Genomic DNA, 21762 nt, shown 5'->3' with positions numbered 1-21762 from the left:
CTTTCCTGGCCACAGGTGGATGGTGTTAGGGTGAATGCAGCAGGGCAGCGCGGAGCAGGGGCTGGAGGAAAATGTGGCTGTACCAACACTTCCCAGGGCCCAGCTCTTCGCAGGCCACAGAGGCCAGAGAGCCACCAGGACTGTTGAATGTCAGAGTGGAAGAGACCTCAGACATCAAATGAGCCAAATCTCTCATTTTCCAGTTGAAAACCAGGAATCCAGAGTCGCTGGGTGAAGGTCACGCGGCTGATTGGTAACCGAAGTTAGTCGTATCAGCAAAAGGCTCCCTTTTCTGAAATCTTTTACGATGTATGACTCTCTCTAAGCCAGTTACCCGATAGGGACTTTTATGATTGCCTGTCTCCTTGACAGTGATAGAAACTGCAATCCTATTCGACTCATCTGATGATTTGGCACAGGATTCAGAAAGGAAAGGAGAGAAATGCTAAAGGAGAGACGTCCGAGGCGAAGCTCGTCACAGGACGGGGCGATGCCCCCACGCGGCTCAGAGCTGGGCTTGCTTTGATGCATGGGGTCTCGTGGTTTGGAGTGGGGGCATCGCGGGACTCAAACGATGTAAGAGGGGAAGAAACTTGGAGGAAAGATGCTTTTGCCTGCAGGGAGAGGTCCCTGAGTCCCCAAAAGAAATTGGGTCCTCGAATCAACACAGACACAAAAGTTAAGGGCACCACAGCTGCCTTCCCCAGATGGGGCTCCCTGCGCAAACGCCTCCTCCTCCTCCAAGATTTTCCAACGCTGGCGAAGCTCCGCCCTCGCCAGAGCGGGGCTCTGGTCCTAGCCCTCAGCGCCCGCAGGAGCGGCGGCTGGGGGGCGGAGGGGAGTGGGCCCCGCCATTGGTTGTGCAGCCGGAGGGGCGGAGGGAAGGCTCCAGTTGAGCTCGCCGCTCGCCCGTGCGCCCGGCCGCGCGCCGCACCCGAGCGCCCCACATCCCCGCGGAAAGCTTCGCGGGCGCGGATCGCCAAGACCCGGGAGCCGGCGAGGAGCTCGGCGCAGCACCGTCCCACCCGAGCGCAGGAGCTGGCGGGGGAGATCCGCGCGTCCCGGCCCGCAGGTCAGTGAGGGGCTCCGGACGCCGCACGCAAGCGCAGGCAGGGGAGCGGGAAGCCGGGGACCCGCGGGGTGCCGAGCGCTGGAGGAGGGCTCGCCTTCTGCGAGGCGCGTCCTGACTCCTCGTCTGGGGCGGCTTCGGGTCCCGAGGCCCCGTTCTCAACTGACCCGCCTCGCAAACTCTCCCCGGCTCCCAGCGGTTTGGCTCCTTGCTCTGGACACCCCCGAATCTGGCTCCTTCATGCCAGTCACGTCCTTACGGCTGGCGAGTAGCCTGCGAAGCCTGGGTCTCCCTATTCCTGGGGTGGCTACATGGGGCTACAGTAGGACACAACGTCCTTGGTGCTGGGATGACCCGCTTCTGTCCCGAACACAGGGAGCCGCGGAGGTCTGCCCTCGTGTCTGCCGCTGCAAAGGCTGACCGATTCCTCAGTGCAAGTGCAGACAGGTCTACACTTTGCAGAGCGTGTTTCTAGGTGCATTATGGTTATTTCGCCTTTGTAGTGTGTGCGGTCATTCCTGTGTTTGGCGCCTACCTGGATTTCTAGGGTCATCCGTCCCTTCCCGGGGACTCGCCGCGCGCACACGGACTGCCCGCTTGGTACCTTACCTTGCTCGCATTGAGTCTTTCCCCCCGTCTTCGGCGGCTTCAAATCCAGGGAAGTTCTACCTGGCGCTGAATACGCTGGCGTTTCCCAGTGGTGGTTTCCCGAGTTCCCAGAAAACCTAGTAGGAAACCGCGCCAGCTACCTTTCCTTTTCTCTTTTCCCTGATCTGATGAGTCGCTGGAATCCTGTGTTTCCTTGCCGAGGTGCGTGGATCATGGGCAAATTGTTTGAGTTCTAACTGAGATGGGAAGTGTGATGTGCAGTCCTGCGGGGAGTCCTTCATTTACAGAAACATCTTGTTGAGTACCAGATCGGGTTAGCAGGCTGCACCTGCTCGCTTTCCACCGCCAGATGCCTGGGGCCCCGCTGGTCCTGGGTTTGTGTCAGACTCTAAAGACACGATCTGTTTCTTAATGTCCTTCATTTGCTCTGCCCGTTCAATTTCCTTCGGAAAATTTTCTGCTAAAATACTTGGGTGGTTCTTTGCGGGAGATAATGGTATCCGATGGCTCCAAGACGTCTCAAAGCCATCGCGTTTGGTTCAGTCCATACTACAGGTGCGAAGGGCGGGAAATGGGCAGCGATTACGTCCCGAGGGAACCACTCCCCAAGCTCTTTCTCCGCAGGTGCTTTTCACTTTAGATTTTCCATTGTCATACATTGCCTATCAATAGGAAAAGAGGCAAGATAAGCGACACTCTTAAGAGGTTTACTTCTTTTGAGGGTAGGGGGAGGTAATTAGGTTTATTTATTTACTTTAATGGAGGTACTGGGGATTGAACCTAGGACCTCCTGCATGCTAAGTATGCACTCTACCACTGAGCTATACCCTCCCCCAAGACCCCAAGAGGTTCACCTCTTAATGCAGTTTTGCACCTCTTAATGCAGTTTTGCAGCCCAATGCATCCTCAAAATAAAAAAAAAAATTAATTACCTTCTAGTCTGAGTGTTTTAGTTTCTTTGTGATCTAGCTCCTAGACATGCTTAAATTTATTTTGTGACTAAAATGCTTTATTTTGTTAAGTATAAAGGCATCTTGCCCCCACTCTCATCACCCTCCCCCCACATGTACACTCTTTATAATCAGGACGTAGTTGATCCCTAATATAAATGGCTTTTTGAAGTATGTGCGAGACTGGTAACTGAGTTGTACTGACACCACCCCCACAGGGCATGTCCCAGTCACCTTCAAATGCTGGGCATTGTGGCAATGGGGAACCATTTGCCAATCTCAGAAGTATTCTGGGAATAGTGAGTTCCAGAAAATGGGTGGGGCATTCCATTTTTGTGTTTTGGGTTTGAGGCTTATTATTTATTTGGCTTATTTATTTACTATTTTTGATTCCTCCACATAAGGCAAAGTGCTTTGAAGAGCTCACCACACACGTTCATGGTTCTCACTAAAGAAGCCTCTTGTAAGGTAAGATCTATTCTGTTCTCCCTGCTGTTGGTTAATTTAATTTAACAGATTTTACTGGATGTCTGTGATGTATAGAGAGAAGTAATGGTATGATGGTGTGTGGCAGCAAATCTATCAGAGGGTTTATTTACAGGTTTCCTGAGTTTTTCTTTTTCTTTTTTAATGAGGGTAGATGAAGGCTGGCAGAGCTGATTGATGAGAATGATTAATCATACTAATCATTAAGTAAACTTGGAGTCATACATTAGAATAAATGTATGAATGAAAGATTAACCCATCACAGGCAAAATTCTCTGATTTGGCCTCTATTCTAGATCAAGTCTCAGCCCGTTTGATAATATTCCTTCTTCCCTGGGCTTACTCTTCTCCCTGTGCTTGTATTTTAATATCCTTTTTGTTTTTTTTGTTTGTTTTCTGCTTTTTTAAAGAAAGTTTGTAGAATTTATATATTTCTATATTTAAACATATTTTTATATTTAATTAGTTATAAGAGAAAAGCAAAATTATGGCTGAATTTTTGTGTTTTACTCATTTGGGTTTTTTAAATAGTAATTTAAGAACCTGGAAAAAAAAGTCTTTGACATCAGGGGCCATTCAGTGAACTTCGTTAAATGAAACTAGAAGCCAAAAAGTAGTGAAACTAGAAGCCAAAAGGAGAATGCCATTTTCTTTAAATAGGTATGTATGGAGCACATTGCTTTTTTATATTACTACATTAACACAAAGCATCACAGACTTAACTTTTATAGACTATTTCATTACTGTTCAAAATGACAACTAAAAAATAATGCAGCCTTTAAGTTAGTTAAAGGAATTAGGGAACCCAACAGAAAGGAAGTTCAAATTAAGTGCCTGAGTGGCAGGATTCCTTTTCGCTAACAGATGTACCTAGAGAAATCCAACCAGGGGGTTAGATGCAGTAGTCCATGACACCACATGTGGACCTGCCTTTGATTCAGAACTGGGGACTCCATCTGTGCATCCACTGGCCTTTTCAGTTCCAGGGTAGCAGGCTACTGTGCCCCGTTCTGGGGCCTCACCACCTCTGACTCTGATTTGTGGCAGATATGTCCATGGGACAGAGTGTTCTGGGGTCTCAGTCTCACGACATACAACCCCTCCTGCAAGAGCTCCTTATGAACAGAATCCACACTCATGCTAACATTTGGAACCAAGAAATAGTCATTATTTAGCCTACACTAAGTTTTGATGATAACAACCACAAGAAAATGGAGATTCTGAGTAGTCAAGTAACCATATGCAATTTACCAGTATCTCTAAATGTGAAATGGCACAATCCAGCCAAAAGAGTGTCACTATTTCAAACCTCTGAATTTATATCAGGAACAGGATGGGCTGTCATTAATATTTCCTAAATTATCAACTATTAAGTTGTATTAGGATGGAAGATCAGTCAGTCCAGATCTACAATTTGTATTATCGGCTTGATCACTGTCGCTGATACTATTATAGACAATAGTGAACACGTCTGGAAATTGTAAGTCTATAATAGTTCTTTTTAAAAGGGTAGCTTAGGAAGGTAACAGGCCCAAATACAGTTTTTGATGGGAATCAAAAAGATAGGTGGCTGTTAAGAACCTGTTTCAAACTCAGAAAGACAGGAAGATGACTTAAACCATGGTTAAAACATGAGAGAAGTTCATCTGGGAAACTTTTAACCTATAGATTTGCTCCCCAGAGGTAGCCAAGACATTAGCTTTCCCGATTCATCTGCCACAGTAGTCCGGTACTGATCAGAAGTGCCTGGCAATCTATCAACTGTTGCCAATTAAGCTGGTTTAGTTCTTACTTGCTTTCAATTTTCTTGTGCCCAGGATTATAGCAGAGGGATTTACTCTTCTCATTTCTTAAATAGAACATTCAGAACGTGCTGTAAAATGCAACTGTAACAGAAAGCACAGTCAAGTCCTATTGGGCAGGTTGACTTATTGCCCTCAAGCCTGAGAGACTTAAACTTTGAAATGAAGGGTACATATGAACCATTTCAAAGGCTTGTGTTAAGTATATATGTTACAAAAAAAAAAAAAAAAAAAAAAAAGGAGGAGGAGGAGGAAGAGAAAGAGTTCTGGGCTTAAAAACCAGTTACATTTTCACTGCATAAGCTATAATTAAATTTTATTTCTATTTCTTAATGAAAATACCTGTATGTTTTTCTGATTAAAATTCAGTTCATGTTCTTTGAATCAAAACTCAGTACAGACATGCACAAAATAGAATATGAACATACCCAGAATATCACCCACTAACAAAAACATATGTTAACAGCATGGTGCATAACCTCCTATTTCCTTCAGTTTAGTGTAGTTTAATTTAGTTTGGCTTGGTTTGGTTTGGTTTTTGCATGCCTCTAAAATTGTGTATGCATGTGTAGTTTCAGTAGCCATACTAGTAGTTTTTATTTTTTTTTTTTTACAAAAATGGAATAATACTATGCACGGTTCTGCAGCTTACTTTTTGACTTTTCCATATATATCCAGCATCTTTCCATGTTAGAAAATATAACCCTCTTGATTACATCAGAATCCTCCATTTATTCAACCAATCCTTGACTCATGGACATCTTGGTAGCTCCAGTGTTTCACTACAGAGCATAACTTTGTGCATGTGCCTTTTACATTTGTCTTGATTTTTTTCCCCATAGGGTAAATTCTCAGAATTTCTTATTTATATTATTAGCCTATAATGCCAAACACTTTTGGATAAAAAAGGAAGCACTCAGTAATTTATCCAACAAGTAGTAAATATTCCCTACTGTGACCTGGGGTATCTTCTATATGCCTGACATATTTTTTGCACAAAAACCAATTTTTATTGTTCTTTAATATTCATAAAGTACACAAGTACATAATTTATGATTTGTGTGTTCAATTTGAACACACCTATGCAAATGGAACCCAGGTCAAAAAATAAAATATTTACCCAGTATCCTCCTTCGTGCCCCTCATATGCCTTGGCAACTAATTGATTAGTCCAAAGCTTCCTCATGAGAGAGTTCTTGGTGAGCTTGTTGACCTTGATTCTCATGAGTCAACTGCTAGATTATTGGCACTGTGCCTTTCAGACTGACAGTGGAATATTGATTGACGCTTCTCAGACCTTCAAAAAGACTCCTTGTCAACAAAGTTCACCTAGTTCAATGGAATTAATTTCCAAGATCTATCATTCTGTCCTGTTATCACTTTATCATCCCTATCAGTTTTGGCCTCAGATTTGTCCACTGGACCCTGCTTGGCACACACTTGGGTTCACATGATGAATTAATTTCTGGATAACAAAAGAAATCGGTTAACTTGTTTTTCATATGGTTTGCCCTTGTTGGCCACCCAGCTCAGCTGAGTAGAGAGTGGATTTAGAGCTGGAAAGGAGTTGTGGGCCCCCGGTTTGTGGTTTCTGTCACCAGCTGTCTCCTGCCAGCCCATCAAAATTTACTTAACTTTTGGAGACTGCAGTTTCTTGATTTTTGAGGACTTCCAGCTCCTTGATTCTATGAAAAACATTTTCCTTTAATGTCGCTGTTGTTGTTTGTTTGTTTGTTCGTTTTTATAGAGGAAAGTTAATACTGAGAGAGACCATACGGAAAGGAGGAATAAGATACATAAGTGTTTTAAGTCAGTTCCACAAAGAAAGAGAAGAAAAACATGTGCTTCTGCTGTGCTGCCGTGTTTTCATTCTTTTCATTATGCTTCTAAGAAGCTGAGGTCTGTATCCGTTTCTCAGCACAATACTGCTGAGGAGATCACTGTCCCATCACCGTGGCTATGATAGCAATGAAGTGCTACTCTCAAAGGCAGGTGCACGCACCAGTGCCAGCCCTTGAATTGTTAACTACTCATTCACCACGACAGATGGAACTTGAGCCAGAATATAAATCAAATAAGGCACTAAATACACGTTTTACTTTAGATGACTTTTTTTGCAGTAAGACTTTCTTGATGAAGGAAGCCATGTTTTGCAAGCTCCTCTTCTCACAAGGACTCATGACCCATGTAGTCATGAGGGAGCCAAGTGGCTACTTTGAGGAGCATAGATCTCTAACATGGGGCTTTGTAGTTAAACTGAGAAAGTTATAAAAATGTAAACATTTTCTGTGCTGATTTTCTATTGAAACTGGGTTTTTTTTTTTTTTTAATCCTTGAGACAGAGCACCATGGCATATGATGTTCTTGAGTGCAGTAAATGATCACACCCTTCCCTGCAATGATCCGAAAGTGGGTATTGTCCTTGACCCTTTTTATCTCCACAGACAAGCACAGGGACAAGCGCTGTGATTATAAGGGATTTGATAATTTTCAAAGGATGGGATTACCATAAAGTTTAACTTAATACTTTAAATTAAAACCATGCATCTTGTTTCCACATCCAGTCAGGTCCTCCCTGACTCACCAGGGTAAACTCTCTTTTGATTTTTATTGTGCTCTTCAGAATACATCTGTTACCACTGCTTGGCTATGTTCAGGGTGATGTATTTCAACATTAATGGCAGATTCCTCTGTCCTTTCCTCAACTATCCCAGTGGAAACACGACTAAATAAAACCTTTGTTGAATATTGTTGAGAGACACAATTGCTTGGTAAAAGTATGGTTGGAGTTTGCTCTGGAGCCTGAACCATTAACTTTATTGCCATAACGTTTTATATTGCCATAATATTTTATAAACATATTTATAAATTGAGAGAGTGCTCATTATTTTTCTTTCCTATTGAATAATTACCTTTTGACTAATCAGTATGATTCTTATACCAGATCATTGATTCATTCATTCAGTAAATATTATCAGGCATCTAAAAATAGAACAAGTAGGGACTACCTCTCCAAGAAGCTTCCAGTTTCTTCACTCCTTTATCCTTTCATTCCTGCAACCATCCAACAAATACTTCTTGAGTATCTTTATACCAGACATTGGGTTTATGGATAGAAAGATTAGTCCTCTATTCTAACAGTCCACAGTCCAGCAAAGCAGACTAACAGGTTAAAAAATATAATAAGTATAATAAAATGTGAGAAATTCTGGTGTAAAAAAGTATAGCAAGTACCCTGAGAATGCACTGGAAGGAGCCAGAAATTTGTATAGACAAACCAGGTGGGGATTTATATTATAAATGAATAACTCAATGAGACAGAGGAGGGAAGGTTTGAGTAGCATCTTGAAGAATGAACAAATTGGATTTAGGCTGGAGTTAGGGAGAAGACACGCAAATATAAGGATTAAACATAAGGATTTTTTTTTTAGACTCTGGGCAGTCTAAAACAGCTTGATATGCCTGGAACACCATTCTTAGAGACAATGAGAAAAACGAGATGGGAAAAGTAGCATGTGGCCATAGAGTAAGGGACATATAATATAAGACAGATAACATAAAAAAAGGTTCTTTTTAGATTTTTTTTCTCAAAATGGTCACTATAAAAATTACATGTGTATTTGACTCATGGACATAATATTTTCTCACCTTCCTGTACATTACTAGGTACAAGAATAGTTAACAAGTGGTTGTTGAGTGAATAATTGAATACATCAAAGAATACAATTTTTCTTAGCCAAAGGATATACCACTGTCCCATTAAGTGCATAATGAGTTGGTTTTGCCCACTGAGGATCCTGAGTTAGTCTTAATATCTTTATCATCTCTCCCCTGTTCTCTCTTGAAACCATTTGTGTGTGTTTAAGTGACAGCCGGTCAGGACTGTCCTTCTACAGTACCATCTCATCACGCTCCAGCTTGTCAGGGAATGTCTTCATGGCTATACCAGCAGCTAAGTCTCATCCCTTTAAACCTCACTCTTGTATGAAATTAAAGCGAACCAAAAACACTCTTTACAACCTCCTTTCTCACCAATGCCAAAAGAGAGTCTTAATGCCATACATAACAATTCATGCAGCTCTCAGTCATTGAGAATTTGACTCCTTCAAAGTCAGTTTCTTGAATACCCATCGTAACCTCTGCCATAATAGCATAGTGAGATCTTACTTCAGTCAGTAGAAGGTAGATTATGCTGCAATAAAAAATAAGGCAGTATTCTCAGTGGCTTAAAACAATAGAATTGATTTATTGTTCACACTAAGTGTTAATAGAGCCAGCAAGGGGTGAATGCGCTCACGGTGGTCACCCAGGAACCCAGACTAACGGAAGCTGGCCAGTACTCACAGTTATTGCAGAAGAAGGGAGGAGTGTAGTAAATCTCACACCGAATCTTACGTTTACTACCCCGAAGTGGCATATGTCACTTTTCTCAAATTTATTAGCTGAAACAAGTCACATGGCCACCCTAATTTCAGAGTGGGTGGAAACACGCAATCCTACCACGTGCCTGGACAGAGGGAAGAATGGCAGAAGCACATGAACATCACTAAGGACCACAGGTCTCAAATTTATTCCTCTTTTACCTTCATCCTCCCTGGAGAGAAGAAATGTAATGAACGTAACATTTGGAGACATAGGGATACAGATTTCAATTCCAGTCCTGCCTCTAAGTGGCTGGGTGACCTTAGGCAAGCTTTTAAATTCTCTGGTCCTTAATTTTCTCGTATGTTAAAGAAAGGTGGGGGAATAATATTAACTACAGTAAAGAGCTGTGGAGATTAAAGAAAACACACATGCACCGTGCACATGCGCCCACACACACAGCTAGTACATCCTTCTATTTAATAAATACTGGCTGCTATCGTTCATCTTGTTGTTGTTGTTTTCCAAACTAGTTTGCCTGGACATTGCTTCTCCTACACAAGCATCCCGGGTCTACCTTCCCCTGCCTAACACGTGCTGAAGACCTGTTCCCATTCCACGATGACTTGAGGATACTCCCACCATCCCCTCCCCTCACCCCCACCAGCTCTTCTGGCATGATGCTCCCTACATCCCAGTGCACACCGCTGAAATAAAAGAGAACTAAGACTAGATGTAAGAGCAGTGAGTGATGTATGAATGTGTGTCTCTGACCAAGGCTATTCCTACAACTAAACAAAAACACAGAACATACGGCCTTAAAGGGCAAGATGAAGAGCTCAGCCTCAATACAGGACAAAGCCAAAGTCAGTTCAATCTTGTATAAAAGATACTTATGATTTCCTTGCGTAAAACCATATTTATTTACATTTTTTAAAAGAATGTATGACTTTTTTATATAGATCATCAGTGCAGTTGTCTGTTTACTACAAATAATTCCCAATTACTTTTCAGATTTACCTCCTTGCATTTTAAAGTTGAAATACATTCTGGGCGAATTGAAGCCTACACTTGTTTATTGCTTCCATATTGTCTTTGACAGATTCTGGTCCTAAGTTGTTATTGCAAATGACAACAAGCTGCTGAGGATGTGATTTCCTCCCACATTGACAGCCCACCATATCATTTGTTCCATGTTACAAGGAACATGTAGACATTCTCTTTGTTAGACCAGACCTTTGAGTTCATTGTGCTGCCAGACACAGAGAGACGGTATAATGAATGAGAGAATATTAAGGCAAGCTCTGCTGCTCAATCCACACAAAGGATTAGCAGGACCACGAGAAGTCCCACATAGGGACAGGCTTTCCTGATGAAGATCACAGTGTCCTCTTTTCTGTCTCCTGCCCTCCCTGGTCAACCTGGAAATCCTGGTAGAAGAGTAATTTCAGAGCCGTGAAGGAGAACTTTGTCTCCTTGTTGGGCTGATGTTTTATGTAACCTCTGCCTAAAATCTGACTAGTCTGGTACTCATCAACTTAGGGTACCTACCCAGAGCCTCAGTCATGTGACTGGCGAAAAGCATTGTTAATATCAGTGCTCCCTATTTTTTTCATTTGCAGCTGCATTTTGCAATGACTGGATTCATTTTTAAATTGTTTATTGGCTCCTATTCCAAAAGATACTGACTCCAGACTGAAGAAGAGTTCATGTGGTTGGGTTTAGCCTCTTGCCACACTAGAGGACTCACCCAACCCAGGGTGATCAGGGAGGTGGTTGCTAGTTTAAGAGTTGTAAGGAGTATGAGTTCTTTGATCTGCTGAACATGGTGTTTGAAGACTGCTTGACGCCTGCTGCCTAAATCACTTGTGCTGAGTTTATCTGCTGCTTCTGTTTCCTGCAGTCCCTCTACGGAGCCTGGACCTCACTGGCTATTGGGGAGTTTCAGTGAGTGTTCCAAGAGTCCACCTACTCATTAGTCCTCATTAGAAAACTACTCTGTCTCGGACCTTGAGAGTGTTATGCTAAGTGAAATAAGTCAGACAAGAAAGACAAATACCACATGGTCTCACTCGTATGTGGAATCTAAAAACAAAAACAAAAACAAAAATCAAGCTCATAGATAGACTGGTGGAGGAGTGGGGGGTGGGAATGGGTGAAGTGGGTAAAAGTAGTCAAAAGGTACAACTTTCCAGTTATAAAATAAGTAAGTCATGGGGATATAATGTATAGTATGGTGACTAGAGTTATTAATACTGCACTGTATATTTGAAGTTGCTAAGAGAGTAGATCTTAAAAGTTCTCATCCTAAGGAAAAAAAACTGTCACTATGGATGGTAGCAGACGTTGACTCATTGTGGTGATCATTTTGCAATATACAAATATCAAATCACTACGTTGTACACCCCAAACTAATACACCATTAGATGTCCGTTATATCTCTACTTGTAAAAAAAAAAAAAAAAAAAAAAAGACAAAACTATTCTCTCTTGGCTCAAGATGCCTCCAAAGCCCCTCCCTTTGACTGGGTATTTAACCTGCAGGAAAGATACCCTTGGCTGCCTCTGAAGATGACTGATGATATATGATGAACAAAACTGGATTCCATGATCCTGGAGGCCCAGACTGAGACTGAGTGAATGGTTGGCAGAGTGAAGTCATGAATAAGGCTGGCTGGCCAGTCACCTTTCCCGGTCTTCAGGCAGCATCTCCCACCACCATGGATCCAATTCCCTTGGGCAAATTCAGCTTCCTCTAACTCATTCTCTGATGCTTCACCTCCAGTACCTGTGCATTTGTGGGCATCATGAGCTGCTGGTAACAGCAAATATTTGAACCTCTCCAATGCCCACTGAAGAATCAGCTTAATCATTGTATTTCTTGAGAAGCTTCTAACATTTTTGACTTACTGCATATTACGCCAAGCATATTTTCTTAATATCCTTGGGGATAAATCATTTTTCCCCAACTTGTATGTTGAAAAACTCTAATCCTACTGAAAAGTTGTAAGAATAATAACAGTGGACCCCTATATATCCTTTAACTAGACTAATCAGTTAACTAACACATTTGCTGTATCATTTTTTCTTTCCATATGTGTATATGCACTTACTATTTTTTTAATTTTAGCTGAACCATTTGAGGGTTAGTTGCTGATATTGTGACACTTTATATAGAGCTACATATTTGAACATGCATTTCCTGATAACAAGAACATTCTCCTTTATTACACTTAGGAAATTTAATATTGACATACTGTGATTATCCAACATACAGTCTATGTCCAAATTTCCCCAGTTGTCCTCATCATGTCCTTTATAACAAAGATGTTTTTCCTTTTAATTGGTCCAAGGATCTTGCACTGAATTAGAGGATAAATCTTGAAATCTGCATCCTACTTTTTCTTCTGTGAGTGTTCAGCTGACTACTAAATAATGTAATATAGCTAAAACTGGATGTATCCAAAACTTAGCCTGCCTAAGCTGCCAATTGCTAAGCATTATTCTTTTTAAATACCCATTTCACTGTGGAAAGCATCATCATACTGTCAGCCATAGAGGACTGGAAGAATGAGAGAACTTATTTAGCAAAATTCATGTGTACGTATTATGTGAAGCACTGGGCTAATATCCCAAAGGGATGGGCAATTTACACACTATGTAATCAACTAAAGTACTATTTGTGGTTGTATTATGAGGGACGATGGTTCATTAACTCAAGTAAATGCTGTGCCTTGGGTAAAAATGTCATCGTGTAGAAGACTCCATGAGCTTGAGTCCCTGTTGGGAAATGCAAGACTTAAAACACTTATACATATTTGTCATATTCCAATCCATTTTTAAGGAGTAGGCTATAAAGCATCTTAGTTTAAACAAATATAAGTACATGTCAATAGAGAGAGAGATATAGCAGCCTGTTTAACTGATTTGCTAATACGAAAGTTCTTTCAAACAACCTTTGTCATCACTTGTTTTTTTCCAAGTTGTTCCTGTACATGTGATTTTATAGACAGAGAATGGTTTTTAGTTTTTGGTCTATTCTTAAGTTCAAAATTAGAGAAGTGGATACATTAAATAATTTATGTTCCTCTCTTCCATATGCCTCGATTATCAAGATATTTTAAGTGGAAATTAAGTTTGGGGTTTAAGGTATAGAGTAAATGAAATATTTACTATATTTCCATTCCTGTAAGTTGAAAGTTTACAAGACAAATGAAAATTTACAAGATAATGTACACAAAACAACAATAGAACATTAACAGAAAGATACACAAACAAAATGGTTTTCACTGAGCACATGAGCCTGGATGCCTATGGAAGATGGAGGGAAATGGAGTGAAGACTGGAGAGAAGAAGGAATCAGTGATGACAATAAGCCACAAACAGAGGAATATATATATTTAAAAAGGGAGATGATAGTAGAAACAAGAAAAGAAAGAGTGGCATTGGTTGGGAGTGGTACAATCTCACATTTCCCTCTTATTATACCACTTGACAATTGTGGCCTTTGGCCGCCCACTTCTGAGGAATCTGCTTAAATTAAGGGTGGACTTCATCAAATGCTTACAGAAAACCCTAATTTCCAAGCTCTTCTCCGTTTCCTTAGAGCACTTTTAGAGACGCCCAAAGGCCCCTGGAGCCTGAGAGGATAGACTGGGGATACCTTGTGGTCTACCTGCAAAGGTTTAAACAAAACAAAACAAAAAAGATTTACGACAATCACAAAATTAAGTTTACAAGAATAATCTTTCCAAATATCATGATCTATAAGGAGACTGTTATGAGCGTTTCCTGATTGGACAAAAATATATTTGATACACATTATTTTAACTGTACGGAAAGACTGAGAGACAATGGAAAGGAGGAAACACCACTCTCTGACTGGAGCATGGCTGACTGAGAATTTTCAAAAACTTATCTAGTCTTATTAAAAATAAGCAAGTTTTTGGTATAAAAATGCTAAATTTAACCAATTCTAGCTGCTCCAAGAATTAAAAAATGTTTTTCTTAATACTCTTTAAAATATTGGAAATGATCAGAGCTGAGTGGAGGGAGAAGATTGAACCTGAAAGTCCTCATTAAAAAAGCTGTAACATCTTCAAAGGCCAATTTTGCTTCTTACCATCTTTCTTTGCACTGATTCATTTCAACGTTGCCTGTGATCTTCAAGTCATTTGTTCTCTGGCTGTTTGCTTTTTCTTTACATCAAGTGTTTTGCCAATGACCTCTTTTCCTGCTGCCTACAAGTCAAGTGACTTTCATTGTTCTGCTACTTCTTAACCAGTCCATGTGTCCTTCAACCTTTAAGTTGCCAATTTTCTCACTCTGATTTAATTGTGTTAACCAAGATGGGTCCAGTCTTCCCAAAGTGCAGGAAAGAGCCCACCTTGGTCTTTTCTAAACATCATAAAAGAATCATGAAAATGCTATGCCTAGAACTGGCTTTATATTTGATCTTTTGATCCAGGAAAGTATTCACTTAAACTCTCTTTTTCTAAGGGAGTGTCATTTTAAAATAATTATCCTTATTAAGGCAGTGATTTGGACATAAGGTCTTATCAAGAAATACAAATATAGCAAAAATTTATTAAGAATAATAGTTCAATTTCCCCAGGAAAACAGTGCTATATAAATGGAAGGGAACTCATATCTATAATTACTTTTGAGGCTACACAAGATAGAGGGTCAAAACAGTTATGTTCACATCCCATCTTGAAATACTTTATTTTTTTTAAGTTCACTCAGTCTACACTGTTTTGTATATAAAGAAAGGTATACTCTGAATTTTCTGTGAATTATACCTTATGTGCATAACTAATTTTTACAGAATTAGGACAAAATAATTAGTCTAACATAAAAGTCTTCTGAATATAATTTAATTATTTTGCTGAGGAGATATTTTTCTGAGCCTGAGGCTAATCCAGAGAGATAGAAGTCATCACCAAGGTAAAGAGAGATTAAGAGATTGGACTGAATCCAAAGCCACCTAATGACCTACCCTAGAAATTGATTTTTAAAATAAATCATAGTTTCCAAGCTGTTACTTTGACATATCTTTAATTTTCACCAAAGTACTATGAAAAAGTCTGATTATATTTTCTGATCATTCTTTTGAACCAAAAATAAAGAGGACTGTACGTTTTAATTTTTTTTTTTTTTTTTTGGCTTACATTATCCAGTCCAGACCATGAATTTCAGTGCATTATTCAGAATCTTTATCTCTCAACATTTCTTTTCATAAGCTGGTCCTCTGACTCCAGGAGTTGATAGCAGATAGACTGAAGTTTTTTTCCCTTCTTGGTTTTTTTGTGGGGGAGGGTGGGGGGCTGGATACAGGGAATCCTAATGCGATTCTACTCATTTTCACTCAAAATTCTTCTCCCAAAATGCTGTATTAAGTAGGAGCAGTTCTCAAATAGGCAAATATATGGAAGGGCTTGATCAGCTTTGAATATGATTAGTAGTACGATAATAAACTTTATTTGCATTATTGCAAGCCCAGGGGTCAGTGTTTGCCCTTGACTGCAAGTGAAGATTTACATTTAGAGAAGAGTATAGTGTTGGCACCGACCTTCTCTCACTTAGCATGACCTAAAAGGCCATTCAGCAAAGAGAAAGCATTAGGAGAAAAGATCATCATGCAAATTGAAAAGGAATGGCTCAAGGTCTTGTATAAAGCATGCTGTTTTCTAAGTAGAACTGAAAACAGCCTTGCTCAGCGGTGATAAGTTCCCTTCCAGATTCTGGAAGCGGTCTGTGTGTTCTGCAGAGAAAGTGATCCAGTGTCTCATCTAAAACTGTTCATTACATTATAATATCACATTTTACATCTGTAGACTGGAAAAAGCCTTTTGTCATGTCATGTTCATACTTTATCGAATCATTGCTAGTGCTTTGGGAGGACCACCCCTGGAGAATGACACAGCAGCCCTTGATAACGTGAGATGTTGGTAGAGCCAGGGCCACTCTTTAAAAGCCAGGGCCACTCTTTAAATACTGTCTGCACGGGAACAAAGCAGCCTGTCCCAGTTTCCCACAACAACAACAAAAAACCTTTCAAAGTTGTTATTCACATAGAAATGTATTTAAGTAAAGGTCAGAAACTTAGAGATTGCTGTGCCAGATTTGAAGCTGACTCAGGTTTGTACATCACTGTATCCTGGATGTCAAGGCCAGGACAGAGGCTCCGCCCACAGGCTGGCCGCTGGGGGTCTAACAAGGCTTCTGTGAAAGAACTGAGAGAGGAGAGCCTTGAGTCAGCTCTTCTTCCTTTTACCAAGTATGGAGGTTCACGCCAGAGAGTATGCTTTGTTCTTCCAGAACTTTACAGTCCTCATCATCCCACGGGAAGGAAGGCTTCCATCCTTTCAGAGGAGTCACAGAGGCAGGCGGTGACTGCCTTTTGTAGATTTCTTCCCCGCACGGTTCTTTATTCCCAGAGTAACGTGGAAGCAGAGAACTGCTCCTCCTGCCACCCCCGGCCCAGGTCTGCCTGGTCTGTGCTGTCCCTCCAGCTGCCCACCCCCCAGGGCTCACGGTGAGATGACACGTCCTCCCTTCCTCATGTCAGGAGGTGACTGCCTTTTGTAGATTTCTTCCCCGCATGGTTCTTTATTCCCAGAGACAAAGGGAAAGCTGGAGGACGATGAACCAAAACATTTTGATAGATTTTCATTTTTAATATTGGGATCTCACTGTCTCATTTTCCTTTCTCAAAAATCACTTTCTGAGAATAGCTCAGGAAAAAAAAAAAAAGCATCACGTGGCTTTGGTTGACCCCTGAAATGAGAGTCTGCTGTCACTGCCCCAAGATGGGTCAAGGCTATGCATTTAAGATGAAGTCGCTTCCTTCTCTTCTTGAGACCTAATCTGTCCGGGAGAAACAGCCTGAGAAGCAGTATCTTGAAACACACTTGTTCGATTTGGTTTCCACAGCGCCACCCTTGACCTCATTCACACCATCAGGGTGCCTAAACACACACAGTTTGGGGCATCCTCAGCATTATACATAGACTGTCAAAACATTCCCCAGAGAGAAAGAAGGTTTACCAATTTTTAAAACTCCAGTAAGAAAATGAGGATTAATGTCAGCACATTAAAATCATTTCTAACAGTGCATACACTCTATTGTTTCAAAGCAGAACAGTGAAATGAAATTTGTGTATCTGTTGTTTTAAATTAAGAAGTATTCTGGAAATAATATTAAATCTTAAATATTGTGGGGAGAATGTTTAAAGAAGATATTTCATTGTGAAATGTCAAATAATGATATAAGGTCTCATTTGTTCATTTCTACCATCTTCCAAGGCCACTTGGAAGATCAGATGCTTTCCCCAAATCTTCTTAGCCTCATTTGCCATTAACTGTTCTATAGACATTTGAGGCTCACAGTGAGCTTTTGTCGGAAAGAAGGTGACCTTCTGGATGTGAAACATACTCTTGGAATATTTACACTGTAAAGAGATGCCTTTGTTCTAGCAAAGGGTATGGTGGCCGATTATGCGCTCTGCCACTGAATTGCTGATACTCCAGTGACACTGCCTGTGCCTTCAGCACCGCCCCTCCCAGAAAATGATACAGATCTGGATAGCAAGAGTAGTTTTAGAAAAAATCAGCCAATTCCAACTGAGTCTATGACCACCTGCACATGTCAGAACTATTGGACTAGCAGAGGCATGGAAGTTCCTCTGGTCTTTCTAGGCATCGAGAAAGAACTATCAACTGATCCTTTCATTGGATGGCCTTTTATCATTTTCTAAGTATGATTTTGGAAGTGGTATCACATCCTAACTCAGGACCTCATGGAGAGGTAGGAAAGGTGAATATCACTGGAAAAAGGCAAAAACTGAAGAATCAAGACTGAACTGTGGGCCTGTCCGATGTAAGCAGCAGGCAGGAACTAATTACCCACATCTCGTCACTTTTCTCTTCCTACCACAGTTGAGGAAACTAAGAACACCACGCAGGCATGGGTTCTAGTCCATTCTCTGTCTCTGATTAGCTGCGAACCCTGAGTCAATCACAGCGTCTTTGCAGCTCAGTTTCCTCATCTGCAAAATGGGAAGAATACTTCCTGCTCTGCCTCCCCTACAAATTAATTTGTGTGAGAAACACACAAATGCACAGAACCTACCTTCTTGCCCATGTCAGAAAAAGAAGAGGTGAAATCCTCACTACCAAACGACAGGAAAGCCGAGACCAGATGGCATAAAGGGTAAGGCTGGGCAGAGCCTAAAGTCCTGGCTTACCTTCTAATTAGACACATTCCTTCTGTCAAATCAATCAGCTTCTTTGTTCTGTTTCCGCACCTCGATTGAGGAAGTCCTACCGCAACATCTTGAACATTTTCTTCAGTTCAGTCCATGAGATTCTTTCCTAGTTTTCTTTCCTGTAGATCATGCTGCCTCTGAGATGCTGCAATTTTCCCTACAGATGAACGGCTAGGACAGTTCCAAGCTCCAAAAGGCCAGGTGTTGCCAAATCAGTGTAACACACTTGCGGTCCCACTGTGATTCTTGCTCTCTTTTTGTTCAGGCTCGTTGGGAGCCTGTAGCAGCCTCATGTAATTAAAGTCACCAGGCAAGACATAATGAGGAGGAGGAGTCAAATTATTTTAGGAAGCACTGAGACACTTGCCTGTGGCTTCCTCTGAGGAGCCACTAAGATCATTAACCTGCTTGAATGCCGACCGGGGCAGCCCTCTCAGGAGTGTCCCCTCCTTCCCAGGGATCATTAGTGCCACTCAGCCCCAGCTGCAGCGGCCAGTGTCAGCCCCTCAAGGACTCAGCCGCTTAATGAGATTTGGAGAATGGAAGGGAAAGGCAAGTTTTCAAGGTAAAGCGAGGGGCAGAGGTTAGGGAAAAGGGAAGCCAGGGCAGAGTGGATGTTTTCGCATCAGCATTTCACTAATATCTGACACCAGGAAATTTGGAAATTTACCACAAAATGATCTAATGCTGTAAAGAGCTAGGAAAAACATCTTTTCTGTAATTCAGAAAAGAGAGTCATTCATTGGGAGGGATCATTCTCCCTCAGGCTGCTTCCCTTGCCCCTGCACACGCTAGGCAGAAACCGGCTGTGACTTCTCCAGTCAGGGATGAGAGGGTGTCTGAGACACACAGCGCCCATGCTTGGAGCCTGGAGAATCAAGCTCTGTCCCAGGGCTACCTGCCTATCTCAGTCCACTTTGTTTCTGGTCCTCCTCGCAGGGACCACATCAGGAGGGAGACCATGGCCAAGAGCGTCTGCACCCATTCATACACACACACACACACACACACACACACACACACTCCACACTAATTATGGCCCAATCTTTACAATTCACAATTGATCCCTATATAACACAGTGAGGGGATGGGGCAGGTGCTGTGCCATTTTCCAGATGAGAAAAATGAACCTCAGAAAATGTAGGCAATTTGCCCAACTTCCCAAAGATACAGAATTCAGGCCTCAAACTTAAGTCTCTTGACAGCAAACCGAGTACTCTTTCTGCCACTCAGAGGAAATCCAACCTTTATTCTTCTAAATTAATCTAAAGGTTTTTTTTTTTTAAATACAGTGCCTAAAATATGCAGAACAAAGTACATAGGTGGATCTAAAGGAAAAGAAATCTGTAGAAATGCCTCCTGATCTCAAGGAGATATATTTTTACAAACAAATCAGCAAATTACGAAAAGCAAACTTCCATGGGCAGTATTTCTCCAAAGTGTGCTAGAAGGAAACACTGGTCTGGAATTGTGCTAGTGGGCTGGAGAGTGCGTGCAATTCATTTTCCGGAGGAGGAAGGTTTGGAGCTAAATTTCTGGGTCCTATTCTCAGAGCATCCACTTGAAGCATCTGTTGAAATCTCAGCAGATGGAACACATCAGAAATGTATTTTCCTTTTTATTTTATCTTTGGTATCTTGGAGAAACCTGACACCTAGGCTACAGTGGAGATCAAATAAAAGTTCATTTTTATATCATCACTTGTAATATAAAGACAGAAATGTTACTTGTTCCTGGGGAAGTTATTTCCTTCTTTTCCCTCCTTGGTGAGTTTTACACTTAAGCCTTCCTGAAATGAAAACTAGAAATGAGAGTTAAATGTGATTTTTTTCTGAATAATGCACTCAGTTGCTGTGGCTTTTTGGTTTCTGTTTTTGCAGTGTCATTGGACAACTGATACCCTGCTACCTTTGTTTGAAAACTGAGAGTTTTTCTTGTGCTGATTTAACTGCCTGCAATTTTTGCTGATGCTCTTGTGACAAAAGGAATGCTGATTCTGTCCTTTTTAACCCCTGTGTGAAACTGACCTAATAGACTGTGCATTCTCTGACCTCTAAAGATGTCTGAACCGGACTCTTCATCTGCATTCTCGGGAAATGTGGAGAATGGAACTTTCCTTGAGCTTTTTCCCACATCCCTGTCCACATCGGTGGACCCGTCCTCAGGCCATCTGTCAAATGTCTACATCTATGTGTCCATATTCCTCAGCCTTTTAGCCTTCCTGCTTCTGCTTTTAATCATTGCCCTCCAGAGGCTCAAAAATATCATCTCCTCCAGTTCCTCCTACCCAGAGTATCCAAGCGATGCGGGAAGCTCTTTCACCAACTTGGAAGTCTGCAGCATTTCCTCGCAAAGGTCCACTTTTTCAAACCTTTCGTCCTGAAGAAAATGGAGAAGTCCTTCAGTCCTGGAGCTACTTAAGTCTTCCCTGGGGGGAGTGTTGCACGAAGCAGGTGCCTCATGAGAGAAATGCCCGTTTTGTCCTTTTCCATCAATCAGACCTGTTTCTCCCTCTCCTTCACCCCTGGTATCTTTTTCTGCTCACGATGCTTTTTATTTGGGAATGTAGGAGTCGATGCTGACAGAAATGCATGCAAGGTGCAGAATTTCACATAATCCACTGGGCGAAACTCGAGCTGGCTTCCTCTGGGTGGATCAGGCCAGCCTAGTGGACACCTGAGGCAGAACTCACCTGGGGCGACCGTGCAGTGGATGCTGGATCTGGACTCTGCACGTTGTTTCTCTTCCGAAACTGTGAAATCCACTGAGCCAGCAGAAACTGGCAAAATTAAGACTGAGCTATGTAGAAGATATTTTCAGTATTTAAAGGATAAAGTAGAAACACCAAACTTTAAAAAAAAAGAGTCCATTTAGATTTCATGTATAATATCTCTAAAACTGGTTAGCCAAAGTATGCTGTTTTATTTCATTTCACTGTAACAAGTGAAAATCACATTTATTGATGAATTAAGTCATATTTGGAAAAGTTCTAGAAGACTTTAACTTTTAATGGCAAGATGAATATGTGTTACAATGCAGTCTGTCATGTATTTCTGCCTCTTGAGGGTTTTTTTCCTATTTATGTTATAATCATAACACCCCTACATTTGTGGAATTCTTTGTGATAATTGCTGTTGCTATTACTAAGAAAGGCACCAGAAGAGAGACCAGGAAGTTTATTTTATATCTATAATTTCCATCAGCAGGAATCACACA

At 41.4% G+C, this 21762-nt stretch overlaps 1 protein-coding gene across 1 annotated transcript; it reads left to right on the top strand.

Annotated features, from left to right (window-relative positions):
* Positions 1 to 746: 746 nt before the first annotated feature.
* SERTM1 (serine rich and transmembrane domain containing 1) lies at positions 747 to 21379 on the top strand. The gene is made up of 3 exons (XM_010993925.3): positions 747 to 1072; positions 3033 to 3096; positions 20427 to 21379. The coding sequence occupies exon 3, from the start codon at positions 20606 to 20608 to the stop codon at positions 20927 to 20929; it is 324 nt and encodes a 107-aa protein (XP_010992227.1). The 5' UTR covers positions 747 to 1072; positions 3033 to 3096; positions 20427 to 20605; the 3' UTR covers positions 20930 to 21379.
* The last annotated feature ends 383 nt before the right edge of the window (positions 21380 to 21762 follow it).

This window comes from Camelus dromedarius, chromosome 13 (assembly GCF_036321535.1).
Source record: "Camelus dromedarius isolate mCamDro1 chromosome 13, mCamDro1.pat, whole genome shotgun sequence".
NCBI classification, from domain to species: Eukaryota; Metazoa; Chordata; class Mammalia; order Artiodactyla; family Camelidae; genus Camelus; species Camelus dromedarius.
The sequence above is the reverse complement of the archived record's forward strand: the minus strand, read 5'-3'. Positions and strand labels throughout refer to the sequence as shown.

Coding starts and splice junctions, on each gene's coding strand:
- SERTM1 (XM_010993925.3), top strand. CDS start 20,606: ATGTCTGAACCGGACTCTTCATCTGCATTCTCGGGAAATGTGGAGAAT.